We start from the raw sequence: 17,711 nt of genomic DNA, 5'->3' as shown, positions 1-17,711 counted from the left end.
TAAGTGTTCTCCTTGAAAAATATTGAAAATAACTTGCAAATTGACACACACATAGTAAAAACATACCGCTCAGAGATCTAAGTTTATCAGACTAAGTTTAACGTAGCTGATTTATAATTTTCATATTTTTTTTTCTATTTGTGTATATAACAGTTTGTATTTGAACCAGAGTATACTTATATGTCTTCACATTGATCATTTTACCCTTAACATACCCTTTGATAAATAATATTGCATACCCGAAACACATTTTTTTTTTTTTGGTAAAAAAGGATTATAAATTAGTAGTGATATAGTCATTTTACCAGCTATTACAACTCAAAACAAAGAAACTCATCTCCTAAGTACCAAGAAAAAAATAATTAAGGTACCACATGCCAGTACCAAAAAAGGATGATTTATTATGTACATATTTTGTTTGTATTTGGGTATATACCAGCTTGGTATTGCATTTGTACCGGAGTAAACTTGTATGTCTTCACGTTGACCATTTTATCCTTATAGGATATACACTTTGCTAAATAATATTGCATATCCTAAATGCATGGATTTGTCAATACAGTCATGACAAAGCCCGTACTATCTCCGTTTTCAAAGTCCAAACAGTCGATCCGAACCGCTCAACATGACCTCTATATGAAAATGAACTTGAAGACCAAATTTTACATTTTTCAGATTTTTTTTTACTATTTTCTTAGATAGCTAGGAAATCACTTGATCTAAAGATTTTCAAACTCATATCCCTGAGGTAATAGAAATTTTGAGTTTAGATTCAGACCGTCCGATCTGCTTTGGCATGAATATTAAACGGGCACGTGCATTCCACCTCAAGCCGAATTGACCCGCATTCTGATCGGGCAATCCAGATTAAAACTCAAATATTCTGTAGGACCATTCAAGCGCACACATCTATCCACACCCATATCTGTCACACAGAATTTATAAACAAACAATATACCAAATGAAGAATTATTTTTCTAAAAAATGAATAAAATTTTCCGACCCATGCAAAAACATTAAGCAAGCTAGAATTGTTATAAAACTCGACAACTGACGGTAAAACTGATGTGGGGCCAAACGATTTAACTTGCTTGGATGGTAATTAACAATTGAATATATAGTCTATTAAAAACTCATTTTTTGTCATAGAAGACAGTAACCGTTATTTATTTGCTCTTGAAGCTCTTGAAGGCAATATGGTACTATATATAGTTCGTGATTTGCAATTTAAATCTGGTACCATATATTTGAATAAAAATATTAACCTTGTTCAAAACCTTTAATCATGAAAACAAATAAAGGGAAACAATTCAATAACCCAATAATTTAAATCATAGACGGGGATCGGAAAAAGGGGTAGGAAATTGACCTGAAATTGAAGAAGAGAAGAAGAGGAGGCGAGGTGAAGTTCTTCACAAAATTAATACACTTGATTCTGATATTTGTTAACCTGACAGTACAGCCATAACTAAAGTCAATACAGGTTTATTTCATAAAAAACTAACTCATGAAAAATGTCACTTCTAAAGCAACCAGTAAGTATCCTCAAAGTTGAAAGCATGCATCACTTAATTTTAACAGTGTTTTACAAAATCACAAATAAACTCAATTAAATTTGTTCATAGCCCAATAGAATTTTCATAGTAGTTGCAAACATGCAAACTTGTATCACTTATATTAACAGTGTTTTACAAAATCACAAATAATCACAGTTAAATTTGTCTCGTAGCCTAATAATTTTCTCAACAGCCTAGTAAGGGAAGCACGTTACTTCTTAGTAGGGGCGTCCAAATGATCGGTTTGGTTAAAAGCGAATTAAAATAGTCAAACCCAAAATTTTATTCAGTTTTCAAAAATCTAAACAAACCAACCAAATTAACAACCGAACCAAAAAAAAACAAAGTATATTTCAGTTTGTTTGGTTGAACCTAAAAGGGAGATTAAACCAAACCAAAAATAAAACACTAAAGTTATTCAACAATTCAACCGAAATGAACCATTTAAACCCAAGAACCAAACTTTTAATCCAAAATTTGTTGGTTTAGTTGAAAACCAAATAAACTGTATCCAATAAACACCCTTACTTGTTAGTATTCATGGTTAGATTTCTCAATGTAAAAAAAAAATTACCAGAGGGGTCATGACATCAACCCAGCTCTCTTCTTCACTGGAATGAACACTGCTATTCTAGCTAGAACCATGTAAATTCTCATCTGACGAAGCGGGACCACATTTGACTGTGCAAAGGTACTCCTTTGTAGAATTTCTTTCTGCATCCTTTGTATAATATATCTCAAAAATCCTTGCACTCGTTTGAGCATAAACTCTCTGAATTTCATACTTTCCCTTAAAGAACACTGCACAAACCAAAATTGATCGATTGAATCCAAAATTGGTAATAAAAAAGGAGGATTTGTAAGTGATGAAGTTGTTGTTGTTTTACCAGTGACTTCACACGACTGAGGATCGTCGGAGGCGGATGGTCGGAGTAGAAGCGTCCTATCGGAAGTCAAATCGGGAGCGTCTTCGTCGAAGGTGTCGACAGAGATGGAAGCTTCTATGGACGACGATCCCTCCGCCACTGTCCAGTTCGTCTCGCAACTCCATCCCTTCGCCGACGATCCTTCTTCCCCTTCTCTCTCTATCTCTACGGCGGTTTGGTGAAGAGACGGAGAAGGGTGAAGAGACGGAGCGGAGTGGGGTGAAGAGACGGAGCGCCAGAATTTCTTTTTAGCGGAGTGAAGAGATGGAGCGATGGAGCGCCAGGAATTGTTTTAGGTTTTTAGGGATGATATGTGGCGCGAACAGTGGGGTCTTAAGTGTTGAAGAGCAAAATTTAGAAAATTCTGCTGTATGTGATCTGAAAATTGAATGGCTGATATTAATTCCGAAAATTTAACTTTTAATCACAACCCTTGCAGGATCTAGACATTAAGCTCCTTAATAAGGTAGGGAGATATATATGAGTAGAACTAGGGTGCTCTTAAGCTCACCAAAGTTTTGGTGAGCTTAACTCTAAAATTCATAAAATCAATTTCAAATGACGAATCTGAACCGTTGAAATCCGCCTACCTTACGTGTGATGCATCTACATATGAAATTTTTAAACATTCGAATTAATTTAGTATAAAGTCAAGCGGTCAAAATTAGAAGGTTAATAAATTAATTTTAGTGCATTCATTTTTGAACGTTTTTTGACCGCTTGACTTTATACTAAATTAATTTGAATGTTTAAAAATTTCACATGTAGATGCATCGCATGTAAGGTAGGCGGGTTTCAACGGTTCGGATTCGTCATTTGAAATCGATTTGACAAGTTTTAGAGTTAAGCTCACCAAAACTTTGGTGAGCTTAAGAGCACCCTAGTTCTACTCATATATATATATATATAGGGTAGTCTAGATTAATTACACTTAGCCCATATTATTTACACTAAGTGATATGGAGCGTAATTTATTTAGGGAAATTTAGAAAAATGTCACCCCAAAATATAAAATTAGTTATTTGCCACTCTAAAGTCATCAAATTTATCAAATTACCACAATTATACAAATTTCATACCATTTTAATTATAAAATAATCTGTATATAATTTATTTTGAGATGTATTTTGGTATTTCTAATTTTACCTTTCATTTCATCATCTTCAACCACCAGATCATTCCCTTGAATCATTTCATGAGCCCTGCTTCTTCCTCAATCGATCCTCCTCCTCAATCGCACCTCCTCAATTGATCCTCCTCCAGTTCTTCTTCCACCCTCGTCCTCCAATCCGTGCAATCGGTCTCCACGCGATCAAGCAATTTACGTGCACGGTTAGAGGACTCTAAATTGCACAAGTGTATAATCAAATACGGGACACAAAATTTACATAATTTGATGATGAGGGGCATTATTGTCAGTATGATTAATTTTAGTATTTTTATTATATAAATATAGAACAATATAGTATAAATGGTAATTAGCTAAATAAAAAGGTTTTGCGGTGGCATTAAACCAATTTCATGTTTTGAGGTGACATTTTCCTAATTTTCAACTTTTGGAGTGACATAAAAAAAATTTCCCCAATTTTTTATTATCCTCATGTGATGTAAATAAATGAGTTGTAAACTTTTTTTTTCCTTTTATTAATGAAAACCAAGCTTACTTACCTTCAAAAATAAATAAATTATGTTCTATTTTTGTTTTACATTTGTCCTTTTTTTTTTTTTGGCTGCTATTTGTGGAATTACGCTATGTACTTTCATTGTTCTTTTATTCCTTTTTGGTTTAAAATTATAATCCTTTGTCATGTAAAAAAAAATTTGTACATCAATCTAAATAGAAGTATTCAACACGGTATATATGGTGCAGTGATCAAAACACGACAAAGGTTATAAGAGTCATTTATCACAATAATAGTATTTTAATGAAGAGAAAGTGCAACTATTCCAAATGTTGAGCACGCTAAATAGAATAATACATTTAGAATAGACTAGAAGAGTGGTCAATTCTCAATTCCATAATTTTTCTATTCTTCTCCTATTCCTTGCCCAGCCAAACTGGTCTTAGACGAAGAGGAAGAGGAAGAGGAAGATCCAAGGCGGCATAGATGATAACCAAGATTTTTTTTTTTTTTTTAATGTTGAGCAAGTTATAACAATCAAGATTTACTCAAAATTCTAATTTTAGAACAAAACATCCAAATTATTTAAAATTAAATTCAAGCACTACCTTCATTAATATTAAAAAAAAAAAACTAGCATCAAGCCAAATTACATATGAGTATTAATTCAAGCACTACCTTCATTAATATTATCATTTGTATAGTTGAACTGAAGCATAGTTTAGTTCTTATGATAAATCATGATCAAGTACTTACAATTTGACTCGATCAGTTGGACTCAATTTAATTAAGAATCCTTTACTTTTAAAATTTTCAGTTAATATTCAGCATTAATTAGATCAAAAAATTATTTCAACAAGCTACATTAATTCTTAATTATTAATTATACTAAATTAATTTATAACACTATTAAGCTGAAAGGTATCAAATCAAAAAATATCAGCTCTCGCTACAAAAATGTCAATTTAATTAGTAGGCTTAAAAAAAGGATACGAGGGTAAGTTCCATGAGCATCGATCAAACCTACTTTAAGTTTGATGGACTTCAAAACCGTCTGATCCATTTTAAAATCTGTGCGTTTTGCTTTTTAATTTGTGGACATACAAATTTTAAAGCAGATCGGATGACCTTGTAATCTATCAAACTCAAATGTCCATCAAACCTATTCTGTTTTCAAAAGGACTTATCCAAAATATCTTTCTGCAATTTTCATAAACTTCTCTATCAAGTAGAAAATCACGGGTTGTGGTCCATAAAGCATCAAATAATTTTCTTTGTCGCAACTTGTTTTTTTCAAGGTGTTTGTCGCAACTTGTAACAATAAACCAATTGATGATGACTTCAGTTAGCGATGTATACATGATATATGCATGCATGTATGATTAGCAAAAACATCTAGATATTTTGACTTTTGGAATAACTTTGATTGTTCATATATATCCTTAATTTTATTTCATTGTTGTTCACATATTTTCATCTTGATTTTTGCAACTTAAATCAATTAGCATTCGGAAATGTCTTTAATTAATTATTGGTGAGACATGAGGCTACACCACTGAGTAATTAATACACAAATCAACATGTACTATGAATTTATATTTTTATTTAAAAAATTCAAACAGTTGATTTAAAACTCTTAGCATAATTTTCATATGAAAAAAATACTTGAAGACAAAATTTTTTAGAACAAAACATCCAAATTATTCAAAATTAAATTACACTTTCAAAAACGAACGAGCAAATTAAAACTATCCACAATAACAACACAACAAAATAAAAAAGAAAATACGAGAGATCGAAGACCAGAAATTTTATTTTATTTTATTTTATTTTTTTGAGAAACTTGGTAGATGCTAATTGCACACACGGTATATAAATATTTATTTTACATATGTATTATTTCAACAAGGTGCATTCTTATATAATTCATTATACTAAATAATTATAACGCTATTAAGGTGAAAGGTATCGCTACCAAAAAGTCAATTTAGTAGGCTTGAACCTAAGAGCTTCAAAAAGGACTTGGAATCGACTTAATATATATCTTGATCTGAAAATTCTGGACCATCCAAAAACAGTGATTTTCAATAAATCTAAAAAAAAGTAAAAAAATTTCAAAAAATGTAAAATTTGGTCTCCAAACACATATTAATATGGAGAATAAGATGAACAGTTCGGATCGACCGTTAGGATTTTGAAAAGTCGAATATTGAGCTGTAGCATAGGCCAAATCGTAATATGCATAGTACCATAGACTCACTCATGAATATATATCTTTATTTTAAAAATTCAAACAGTGGATCTAAAACTAGATCTTAACATGATTTTCATATGAAAAAATACTTGAGGACAATTTTTTTTATATTTTTTCATATATATTTGCTATATTTTAGATAGGTAGATTATATCTTGATCTAAAATTTCTTGACCATATGCATCTAAAAATTGTAATTTTATATCAATCTAAAAGAATAGTAAGAGATTTAATAAAAACTGTAAATTTTGATCTAAATATACATTTTCATATGGAAAATCATATTAACCGATTTAGATTAATTGTTTGAATTTTAAAAATAATAATATTAAAACATAGTAGATACTAATCTACGCATTTTAAAATCCATAATTAATCTCACTCAATAATTGGCCATTAACTCACCAATTTATTCTACCAGTGCTCCTGCAAAATTTTCTGTTTCCATTTATTTTCTCTAAGCTTACTTCTTAGTCAATATTTCTGTGTGAGCATACTGAAATAATTACAAGTAGAAGCTTCTTTTAATTGGTTCCTTAATTATCTCTCACATAAATTAATAATATCCAATCACTATATATTCTCAAATCCACAACTTGCTGCAAAGAAATACGCCCTTCTAAGCAAATAATTTGTTTCTTTAGTCATGCTTATTAAAAACTTTGCTTTGAGTTTTCTCTTTCTCTTAAAAATAGCATTCTCAGTCAGCCAAGAAGTGGAATTTACATTCAATGGATTCGCCGGTGCAAATCTAACCCTGGACGGTGTAGCGTACATCGAGTCGAATGGCCTTTTGAGGTTAACTAACGACACGTTTCAAATGAAAGGTCATGCCTTCCATCCGTCTCCAATTCGCTTCGGTAGGTCGACCACCTCTTCCTTCTCAACCACATTTGTATTCGCAATTATTTCCGAGTACCTTGACCTTAGCGGCCATGGTATTGCCTTCTTCATCTCCCCCTCGAAGAATCTCTCCTCTGCCTTGCCAAGCCAATACTTGGGTCTCCTCAATAGTCAAAACAATGGCAATCTTACCAATCATATTTTTGCGATTGAGCTTGACACTATATACAGCTCTGAGTTCCAAGATTTAAATGATAACCATGTTGGCATTGATATAAATAGTTTGAAGTCGAGCCAATCTGCTTCCGCCGGTTATTATACCGACGATAATTCCGGTGCTTTTAAAAATTTGAGTCTTATCAGTCGTAAAGAGATGCAAGTATGGGTTGAATATGAGAGCCAAGAGACACAAATTACTGTTACCTTATCTCCCATTGGAAAGTCTAAGCCAAAAAAACCTCTACTCTCTTATAAATTCAATCTCTCAACAGTACTTTCGAATTTCGATTCTATGTATATTGGTTTTTCTTCTTCCACTGGCTCTGTCCATAGCTCTCACTACATTCTTGGATGGAGCTTCAAACTAAATGGAGAAGCACCATCCATTGACCTATCAAAGTTACCAAAGCTCCCCCGAACAACCTCCAAAGGCCGATCAAAAGTTTTCGACATAGCGATGCCTTTTGCTTCAGCTGCCTTTGTTTTTATTTTACTTGCTTGCCTTTTTCTCTACATGAAGAGGCGGTTCAAGTACGCAGAACTGCTTGAAGATTGGGAAGTTGAGTTTGGTCCACATCGCTTCTCATACAAAGATTTGTACCGAGCAACGAATGGGTTTAAGGAAAAAGAGTTGCTTGGAAGTGGTGGCTTTGGGAAAGTTTACAGGGGGGTTTTACCTGTGTCCAAATTGGAAGTTGCAGTCAAGCGAATCTCACACGAATCAAGGCAAGGTATCAAGCAATTCATTGCAGAGGTTGTGAGTATTGGCCGGCTCCGGCATAGAAATCTTGTTCAGTTATTGGGTTATTGCCGGCGTAAAGGGGAGCTCCTTTTGGTATATGATTACATGCCAAATGGGAGTCTTGACAAGTATTTGTATGGTCAAGAAAAGCCGACTCTTAATTGGATCCAACGGTTCAAAATTATCAAAGGAGTAGCATCAGCTCTTTTATACCTCCATGAGGATTGGGAACAAGTCGTCATCCACCGAGACATTAAGGCAAGCAATGTTTTATTAGATTGTGATTTAAATGGTAGATTAGGTGACTTTGGCCTTGCAAGACTATATGATCACGGTACCGACCCTCAAACCACTCATGTGGTAGGTACAATGGGTTATATTGCACCAGAGCTTGCAAGAACTGGGAAGGCAACACCTCTCACTGATGTGTTTGCCTTTGGTGCGTTTCTGTTAGAAATTGTTTGCAGTAAGAGGCCGGTAGACCCCGGTACACAAGGTGAGCGAACAATTCTAGTTGATCAGGTGTTAGAGCACTGGAATTTCGGATCCTTTGCTGATATTGTGGATCCAAAATTAGACGAATGTTATGTAGTAGAGGAGGTAGATATGGTGCTAAAACTTGGTTTGCTTTGCTCACATCCACTACCTAGTGTCAGGCCAAGCATGCAACAAGCCGTGCAATATTTGGAAGGAAACGCAGCCCTACCCGACTTATCAGCAATAAAATCAAACTTTAGCATGCTTGCAATGCTTCAGAATGAAGGGTTTGATTCTTATATTTTGTCACAACCATCTACAATGACATCTTTCTCTGGTTTATCTGGTGGTAGATGATAAGACTGGACCCTTTGTTTTCAAATTATGATATAACTTATTATATATATTGTGTAATCAGATATTATGTATATAATTAGTAGAATGCCTTGCTTTGCTTTGGAAAAAATAATCGAGATAAGTTGTATGAATGTTTGATGATATAGCAAGAAAAGCAGTATATATAATATAAGAGTTAGTTTACATGCGTATTGGAGATCGATGTTTCAAGGAATTGGATAGCCTCATTTAATGATTTTAGTTTTAACTGTTCCAATCTCTCTGACTTGTAGTTAATTGATGCACAAATCCCTCTTAAAGATAAAAAAATTGGTTCAGCTTATTAGCTGGGCTGTGTTGTGAACAATCTGACGATATTGTTTGAAAGCTCATATGTCCATGCACTCAAATTGACTGGTGATTTACCAGAAACTAAGCTAAAGCTCTTCAACAAGGAATTGATCACTTCTGTTCAAATTGAAGATACAAATTTCACGTACCTGTTTTGATCGAACTAAAGAGCTCACTGGTACAAATCCGATGCAGCTGTCGCCAGTAGGGGCCATTTGAGAAGGCAATATCAGATTATCAGTGGTACCATACATGGAAACATTTGCTGCATTTTTGTATAAATCATAATTAACTATGAGTTCTGTATAAATTTGAATATGTGCAATATTAATGTATGTCATAACAAATTTGAACATTATTGATGTTAATTTGTTAAAAATGAAATTAAAACACTTAATTAACACCTATCTTATCTAGAGGTGCTATTGGGTCGGGTCGGGTCCGGATACTATTATATTTGGACCCGTACCCTAAAAGTGTTAGGGTACGAATTTCGATCCATACACTTATCTGTTTCAATTCGGGTCAGGTCCTGATCTGGATACCCATCTACCCGTAGATATTTCGGGTCCAGTCTTTCGGTTCCGGGTAGATAGATATCCATAACTTGTTTGTAAATTATCGGGTTTGGTTCGGATACGGGGCGGTTTTGGATCCGGAGCGGGTATATGTCACAAAAAAATCAGGAGGATGGAGAGAAAATAACTTTTGAAAATAAAAATATTGAAGAAGATATATAATTTTTAAAAAGTAAAATATTAGAGATGATGATTTTCTTTTCTATGGTTCAAAAAAGCTATGAATGGAATATTAATAATTTGTAGAAATGACATATCAATGAGAGCAATAAATTTTCATTATTATGCAGAGGATATCAAGACAAATATTGAAGGATGTATTCATAGTAATAAATTTTATTTAAAAAATTAATGCGGCTGTTATGAAATGAATAAATTTGGCATCCATCTATGTGTATAAACATAGTGAATATGTGACTGCATTCTATTTTCTCACATTTAAAAAAGTACTGGACTCACCACGGCTTATGTAAAAATTAATATGCAAAGTTGTATTTTTATATATTAATAGTTATGAATATATGTTTTATCGAGTATTTATACGGGTATCGGGTCGGGTTCGGTTATGGGTCGGATAATTAAATGAAACCATATCCTACCCATTACAGTATCGGTTCCGATTCGGATCCAGGTAGGATATTAAATTATTAATTTTGTAACCATACCCATAATTTAACCGATTATATTTTTTAAACCATACCCTATTCAAATTAATTGGATCCGGATCGGTTCCGGGTCGGATCCGGTTCGGTTCCAGATCAGATCTGAATAATCGGGTAAAAGTAGCACCTCTAATCTTATCCTCTCCTTGATGCTTTACACCTTTCTTTTTCTTCTTTAATTTCAACTTTTATATATCAATTAGCAAATTTATTTTCTATCATGGGCTTTCAAGTCAAGGCCCAACTGATTCTATGCACTCCTTGTGTTATGGACTTGGACCCAAATGAATAGCTTGGGTTCTATGCTGTGAAATACTCGTTCAATTGGGTCTGGACTAGGCCTACCCAAGGCCCAAATGCTGCATTATTCTAACTAGTGTATATAATTTAGATTTTAAACAAAGCCAATCTCAAACTCGAAAAAAAAGATAAAAATTTATAACTGTTAACATACTTTTTGGACTTAGTTTTCTATTTTAACCAAATTTTTAATATATATATATATATATATATATATAGAGGAGGGATCCAATTACACCTTTTTTTGGTGACACCGTATTACACCCTATGTTTACAAAGTCCAAACAGTCGATCCAAACCGTTCAACATGATGGATATATTAAAATGTGCTTGCAGATCAAATTTTACGTTTTTCTGAATTTTTTTACTATTTATTAAGATGGGTACAAAAATTCAATGGTTCGAATATAGCGATTTGTTAAATACTTAATAAATAGTAAAAAAATTCCAAAAAAATGTAAAATTTGATTTGCAAGCACATTTTAACATATCCATTATGTTGAACGGTTTGGATCGACTGTTTGAAATTTAAAAACTTTGAAAATGAAGAGTGTAATTCGGTGTCACCAAAAAAGGGTATAATTGGATCCCTCCTCATATATATATATATATATATATATATATATATATATATATATATATATATATATATATATATATATATATATATATATATATATAGATGTATAGAGTACGGCTAACCCGTTTCGTCTAGTATATCAACAATATACTTCCGGCCTTCAAAATCTATCGAATCGGTTTCAAACGACAAATCCAAACCATTCAAATCGATCTCCTTAATGATAGCTTCGTTTCCATATAATTTCTTTTAATTTTCAAATTTATTTGCTATCAAGTCAAGCGGTCAAAATATGAAGGATTGTGTGTGCATTTTAATGCACTATTTATTCTTTTTTTTTATCACTTGACTTGATAGTAAATAAATTCTAAAAATATATATATATATATATGGAAAACAAAGCTCTCATTAAGGATATCAGTTTGAACGATTTGAATTTGTCATTTGAAGCCGATTAATTCGATAGATTTTGAAAACCGGAAGAATATTATTGATATAGTAGAGAAAGCTCATTAGCCATACAAATGTGAAATATATAATTAATGCACCAAAAATATCTAAGTAAAAGTAAGTATCAGTTGCTGCCGCCTTTATTGAAATTCATCTCTCTCTATATTTTTCTTATCTTTCTTCTTCCTCATGATTTGTCTTCTTTCTTTTGAAAGTGGCTGTCAACAATCTTCCTCATTTGTGTTGTCTTTACTTTTTGACTGACTTTGCTATATTTTCTGCATTAAACCTTCTTGTTTAATTAATTATTTTTCTTCTTTAGTTTTAATAACTTTTATATATCTACCAAATTTATATTCTATAGACTATAGAGCGCGTGAACTTTCGGCTGTACGAATTCTCTAATTAGATATCAGTATTACTTTTGTTAATTATGCCTATGAACATATCAAAGAACAGATCGATATCACCATCTCTTAATAAAATAAAAATTATAATTAAGTTTGGAAATCCTGCACTTGCAGGAACTTATTTTTTTTTTTTTAAAAGAATAGTGGATTCATGATCCACTGATTTTTATTAGAAACCATAAATACTAAGTATAAATATCTAAAGCAGGTACCTAAAACTTAACCAAATTGTTTAGTTACAAAATTTTACTGCACAAAAACTACACAAAATAAAAGACAATTCAAAACACAGTATAACAACAACTATTAGTAATCCAACAAGTCCCAGTCCACATCATCATCATCATCAACTAACCCCCATTTTTATTTTTATTTTTTTTTGTGTACGTTTACCTATGATTTTTAATATAATTTATACTAAATTTCATGGTATTGTAAAATTGATCCCCATTAATTCTCCATAGAAAATTTTTATATGATTGAATCTAATTTTGTATTTGATCCCCATAGTTTGAAAGTCTAGCTCTGCTCCTGATGAGGTTCAAAAAAGAGTCCTCCTCCATCTCTGCCATGGACGCCAGGATCTCCACTGCCTCCTCCTCCGCCTAGAATTGATCAGGTAAGTTCTTAATTAACATCAGAGGGAATTACGAGGCTCAAATTTAAGTAAAAATCATCATTCTGAGACTGACACCGAAAAGTAGTTAACAAATTAATTATAGTACCCAATTTCTTAGCTAATGCAGAAATTAGAACCCTTAAAACAAACCTTATTACGTTTAAGCCAAACATTCAAAATAACTACGCTTCTAATCATTTCAACTAATAATCTATCCTTAAATTGTATTGCTTAATCTAACAACCATATGTCACTAATTATTGCAGAACATGTAAAAGTAAAACCATTATAAGCTGCTTTCCAATCCCAAATTAGTTTAATAAGAGCATTATAAGCTGCTTTCCATCTATCAGTTATACTGTTGTTCAGAAATCTTATCCACCACTTCACTAACAAAGCCTTATTCATTAATTTTAAATCAATAACACCTAAGCCCCTTGATCTTTTCCTTTGGACACATCATCCCAGGAAGTAAGAGAATATTTTCTTCTAGTTGAATTACTACCATGCTATAAAAATTTACATCCAATACATAGGAATTGTTGAAATGACAGAGTTTAAAAGAGTAACTCTGCCTCATAAAGACCGAAAATGACTCTTCCAACCTTGTACACATTTTACAATCTTATCAATTAGCAATTGCCAGTCACTATCACATAAAGCCTTAATCACTTGAAATTATGTTAGGAAGTTTTATCTCTATCTCATACCAAAAAAGAAGAAGAGTAGAAATGGAACTCCTGCTTGCACTTGCACTCCCTTGTCTTCTCCTACTATTCGTGCTCTCCCTTCGATTCCTCCAGAAGCAAGCTACACATAATTCTAAATCTAATCTCCCTCCAGGACCCCAGACCTTTCCATTTATTGGAAGTGTACACCACCTAGCAACTGCCAGTTTGCCACATCATGCCCTGTGTGATCTTGCCCAGTTGCATGGACCCGTTATGCTCCTTCGTGCTGGTGAGACGGACCTTGTTGTCCTCACTTCTCGTGAAGCTGCAAAGGAGGTGACTACTTTTTGTAGCTGATCTTTTATTTTATTTTGTGAGTGAGGCTATATATATATATATATATATATATATAGGAATATGCTAGCATGCTATGCATAGCATAGAACCCCTCCATGCAACGGCTCGGATTTCGAGTTTTCAAAATCCTAACGGTCGATCCGAACCGTTCATCTTGTTCTCCATATTAATATGTGTTTGGAGACCAAATTTTACATTTTTTGGAATTTTTTTACTATTTCTTTAGATTTATTGAAAATCGCTGTTTTTTTATGGTCCAGATTTGCTGAAAACAGCGATTTTCAATAAATCTAAAGAAATAGTAAAAAAATTCCAAAAAATGTAAAATTTGGTCTCCAAACACATATTAATATGGAGAACAAGATGAACGGTTCGGATCGACCGTTAGGATTTTGAAAACTCGAAATCCGAGCCGTTGCATGGAGGGGTTCTATGCTATGCATAGCATGCTAGCATATTCCTATATATATATCTATATATATAGTAAGGCTACTCATATATATATAGAGAGAGAAAGAGAGAGTGACTAATGTTCATTTGTATGCATATGACCCAATATGCATACGGTCCAAATTTGAAATTTCAAAGTCCAAAACGTCGTTCCGAACCGTTCATCTTGTTCTCCATATTAATATGTGATTGGAGACCAAATTTTATATTTTTCTGAATTTTTTTACTATTTATTAAGCCACTTTAAAAATTGCTGATCCAACGGTGGCTTAACAAAACAGTAAAATCAGAAGCTTCACGAGAAGTGAGGACAACGAGGATCAGTAATTTTCAACGGTGGCTGCTGATTTTACTGTTTTATTAAGCCACCATTGGATCAGCAATTTTTAAAGTGCCTTAATAAATAGTAAGAAAATTCAGAAAAATGTAAAATTTGGTCTTCAAGCACATTTCAATATAGATATCACATCTAATGGTTCAGATCGACTTTTTGGATTTTGAAAACTAAAAAATGACTTATAAGCATATACCCTCATATGCATGTAAGTAGAGTAGCCAACCTCGTAAATAAAACTATATTTTAAAACCTGATCGAGTCAATTGTTATCGCTCCTGGAAATTTGGTGGTTCTAAAAGGTACCATGTGAATAGGGTTTGCATATGCAAGACATAAGAGTAGAAAAGTTTAAATGATGTAAATTAACGTATTCGAACGTGTTATTATTAATTACATCTAATAATAGTTTTCTTCAAAAATTCAAACTTGGGACAATCCCTTCATAACGTCCATGTGCTTTTCTTTTTGCATAATCCCAATTAGTAAATCTACAGGGTATAATTAGGGAAGGTGTGAAAAGTAATATTAATTAAGAAACACAATTGCAGCTAATTACAAAGTTTTGATATGTATCATTATATATATATTTGTGTCTTATATTGGAGGAAATTATATTATATGTTTTAACAATATTAATGCATACAAACTGCATAGGTGATGCAAACACAAGATGCAAATCTTGCGAACCGCCCTGAGCTATATGCAGCAAATGGTATCTTATATGGAAGCACGGATATGGGTTTTTCAAATGGGCCCTACTGGCGTCAGATGCGTCGAATTTGTGCCAGTGTGCTCTTTAGTTCAAAACAGGTGAAATCTTTCTCCTCAATTTGGCAAGAAGAGATCAATTCAATGTTGAAGAGCTTCAGTTTAGTTTCTGGTAAATCACAAGTCAATTTGAGTGCATGGGCATATGAGCTTTCAAACAATATTGTCATTCGCGCAGCATTTGGAGGAAATTTTAAAATGAGACAAGTGTTATTGGAAATGTTAAAAGAGGTAGGAGAGGTCTTGTCCGGGTTCCACCTATCTGATCTCTTTCCCTCATTGAGCTGGTTGGATGTGAAGATGAGAAGAAGAGTTGCGAGACTCCACCGGTAATTAATAAACCACATTTGATCGATGAACTTAATATATTTCTGCATTAATTCCTGATTTTCTTCTTAATTAATCTTTAATGTTTGGCTGATCGAGACTCATATGTTAATTATAATTAATACATGTAGAAAAATAGATTTGGTACTAGAGGAGATTATACAGGAGCGTTTGAAGAATCGACAACAACAGAAGGATTCAAAAAGAGGAGAGGATAAGATTCAATATGATTCCATCGATGCCCTTATTGATATAAAGGAACGTGGTGATTTGGAGCTGCCTATCACTATGGACAACATAAAAGCTATTATCTTGGTATGTGCATGCCTGATTAACATTAATTTTCTTCATATAAACTATTGTAATTTATAAATGAAGAAAGAAAATACACATTATCTGAAAAATATGAATATAACCCACCTTAAAAAAAATGAACTAATTTTATGTTCACTCTACTCTTAATTTATTAAGGATGTATTTAATGGAGGAACTGAAACATCAGCAACAACAATTACATGGGCCATGGCAGAACTAATTAAGCACCCTGATGTAATGGCAAAGGCACAAACAGATATAAGGCAATTAGCTGCAAAAAATAGTGATGAGAATACCAATACAAATAGCCTCAGTTTTCTGCAATTAGTCATCAAAGAAACCCTGAGAATGCACCCTCCGGCGCCATTTTTATTGCCACGACTATGCAAGGAGAGTTGCCAGATACTTGGCTACACAATTCCCACTGGGGCCCGCATTGTAATCAACGCTTGGGCTCTGGGAAGAAATCCCGAGTACTGGAACGATCCAGATGAATTCAAACCGGAGAGGTTTGAAACATCTGGTATTGACTTTAAAGGGCAGAATTTTGAGTTTGTGCCATTTGGTGCCGGGAGGAGGATTTGTCCCGGACTTAAGTTTGGTGAGACTGTGATAGAGCTTGCTCTGGCAAGTCTGTTGCTGCACTTTGATTGGCAACTACCTGATGAGATGAAGCCAGAGGATGTGGACATGACGGAGAGCTTCGGACTTGCTGCTGCCAAAAAGGAGCCTCTGTATTTGGTACCAACATTGTGTGTTCCTTTGCCTGATATTTAGACTTTAGATGTCCAAGAAACTCGATCTGCTCAATATGATATCTGTAATTGATAAGATTGTATTAAAGTGATATCTGTAATATGATATCTGCTTAAAAAAATACTGTATTAATTAAAATATATTGAAGTAATTTCACTGGTAATCCTAGGGGCTTGCATGTATGTCTGACTTTGATTTTCCAATAAAAATGTGTGATTTTCCTACAATATATAGTAGTAAATTATGGTTATACGAATATATGTGATCTGTTTCTCATCTAGGAAGTACTTGGGAAAAGTTCTGTGCTCAAGAGAGAGAGAGGGAGGGAGGGAGAGAGAGACTAGAAACTATTGTTTGTGAACTCAACTTTAAAATATATCAGATTGGCTTCGAATGATCAACATGAACTATTGAAATTCATTTACCTTACGAGTGATGTGCCTACATACTGCAAAAAATTTTAACTTTTGAATTAATTTAGTATAAAGTCAAGCGGTCAAAATTAGAAGGTTTATAAATTAATTTTAATGTATTCATTTTGAATTTTTTTTTTATTTTTACCACTTGACTCTATACAAAATTAATTTGAAAATTTAAAATTTTCACATGTATACGCATCACTCATAGATGAATTTCAATTATTTGGATTCATAGTTTGAAGTCAATTCAATATATTTTAGAGTTAAGTTTACAATGATACTTGGTGAACATAGGAACACCCTAGTTCTACTATATATATATATATGAATAAGTTGAAGAAAGAGATTTAATGACCAGCTCATGAATCGATCGGTTCAAATAAATT

General features: G+C 33.0%; 1 protein-coding gene, 1 long non-coding RNA gene and 1 pseudogene across 3 annotated transcripts; 2 read left to right on the top strand and 1 right to left on the bottom strand.

Moving 5' to 3' along the window:
- Nucleotides 1-1,254: 1,254 nt before the first annotated feature.
- Nucleotides 1,255-2,662, bottom strand: LOC144549130 (uncharacterized). Its single transcript, XR_013509581.1, has 3 exons — nucleotides 2,444-2,662; nucleotides 2,131-2,357; nucleotides 1,255-1,450 (listed from the first exon to the last, which is right to left on the bottom strand). It is a non-coding gene; the product is annotated as an uncharacterized LOC144549130 (long non-coding RNA).
- A 4,302-nt stretch (nucleotides 2,663-6,964) lies between these two features.
- Nucleotides 6,965-9,180, top strand: LOC144549057 (L-type lectin-domain containing receptor kinase SIT2 pseudogene; annotated as a pseudogene). Its single transcript, XR_013509553.1, has one exon. The product of XR_013509553.1 is annotated as an L-type lectin-domain containing receptor kinase SIT2 pseudogene (transcript).
- Nucleotides 9,181-13,620: 4,440 nt separating this feature from the next.
- LOC144549219 (desmethyl-deoxy-podophyllotoxin synthase-like) lies at nucleotides 13,621-17,133 on the top strand. The gene is made up of 4 exons (XM_078297949.1): nucleotides 13,621-13,932; nucleotides 15,395-15,837; nucleotides 15,967-16,150; nucleotides 16,307-17,133. Exons 1-4 carry the CDS (start codon nucleotides 13,657-13,659, stop codon nucleotides 16,925-16,927), a joined length of 1,524 nt encoding a protein of 507 aa, XP_078154075.1. The 5' UTR covers nucleotides 13,621-13,656; the 3' UTR covers nucleotides 16,928-17,133.
- The last annotated feature ends 578 nt before the right edge of the window (nucleotides 17,134-17,711 follow it).

Source organism: Carex rostrata, chromosome 34 (genome assembly GCF_964058835.1).
Source record: "Carex rostrata chromosome 34, lpCarRost1.2, whole genome shotgun sequence".
Classification (NCBI taxonomy): Eukaryota; Viridiplantae; Streptophyta; class Magnoliopsida; order Poales; family Cyperaceae; genus Carex; species Carex rostrata.
This window is presented reverse-complemented; position numbering and strand designations above follow the sequence as displayed.

Excerpts from the sequence above, each read along its gene's own strand:
- LOC144549219 (XM_078297949.1), top strand. The coding sequence starts at position 13,657 with ATGGAACTCCTGCTTGCACTTGCACTCCCTTGTCTTCTCCTACTATTC. Across the intron at positions 15,838-15,966 it reads AGAGTTGCGAGACTCCACCG|AAAAATAGATTTGGTACTAG; the intron begins GTAATTAATAAA and ends TAATACATGTAG. Across the intron at positions 16,151-16,306 it reads ACATAAAAGCTATTATCTTG|GATGTATTTAATGGAGGAAC; the intron begins GTATGTGCATGC and ends TAATTTATTAAG.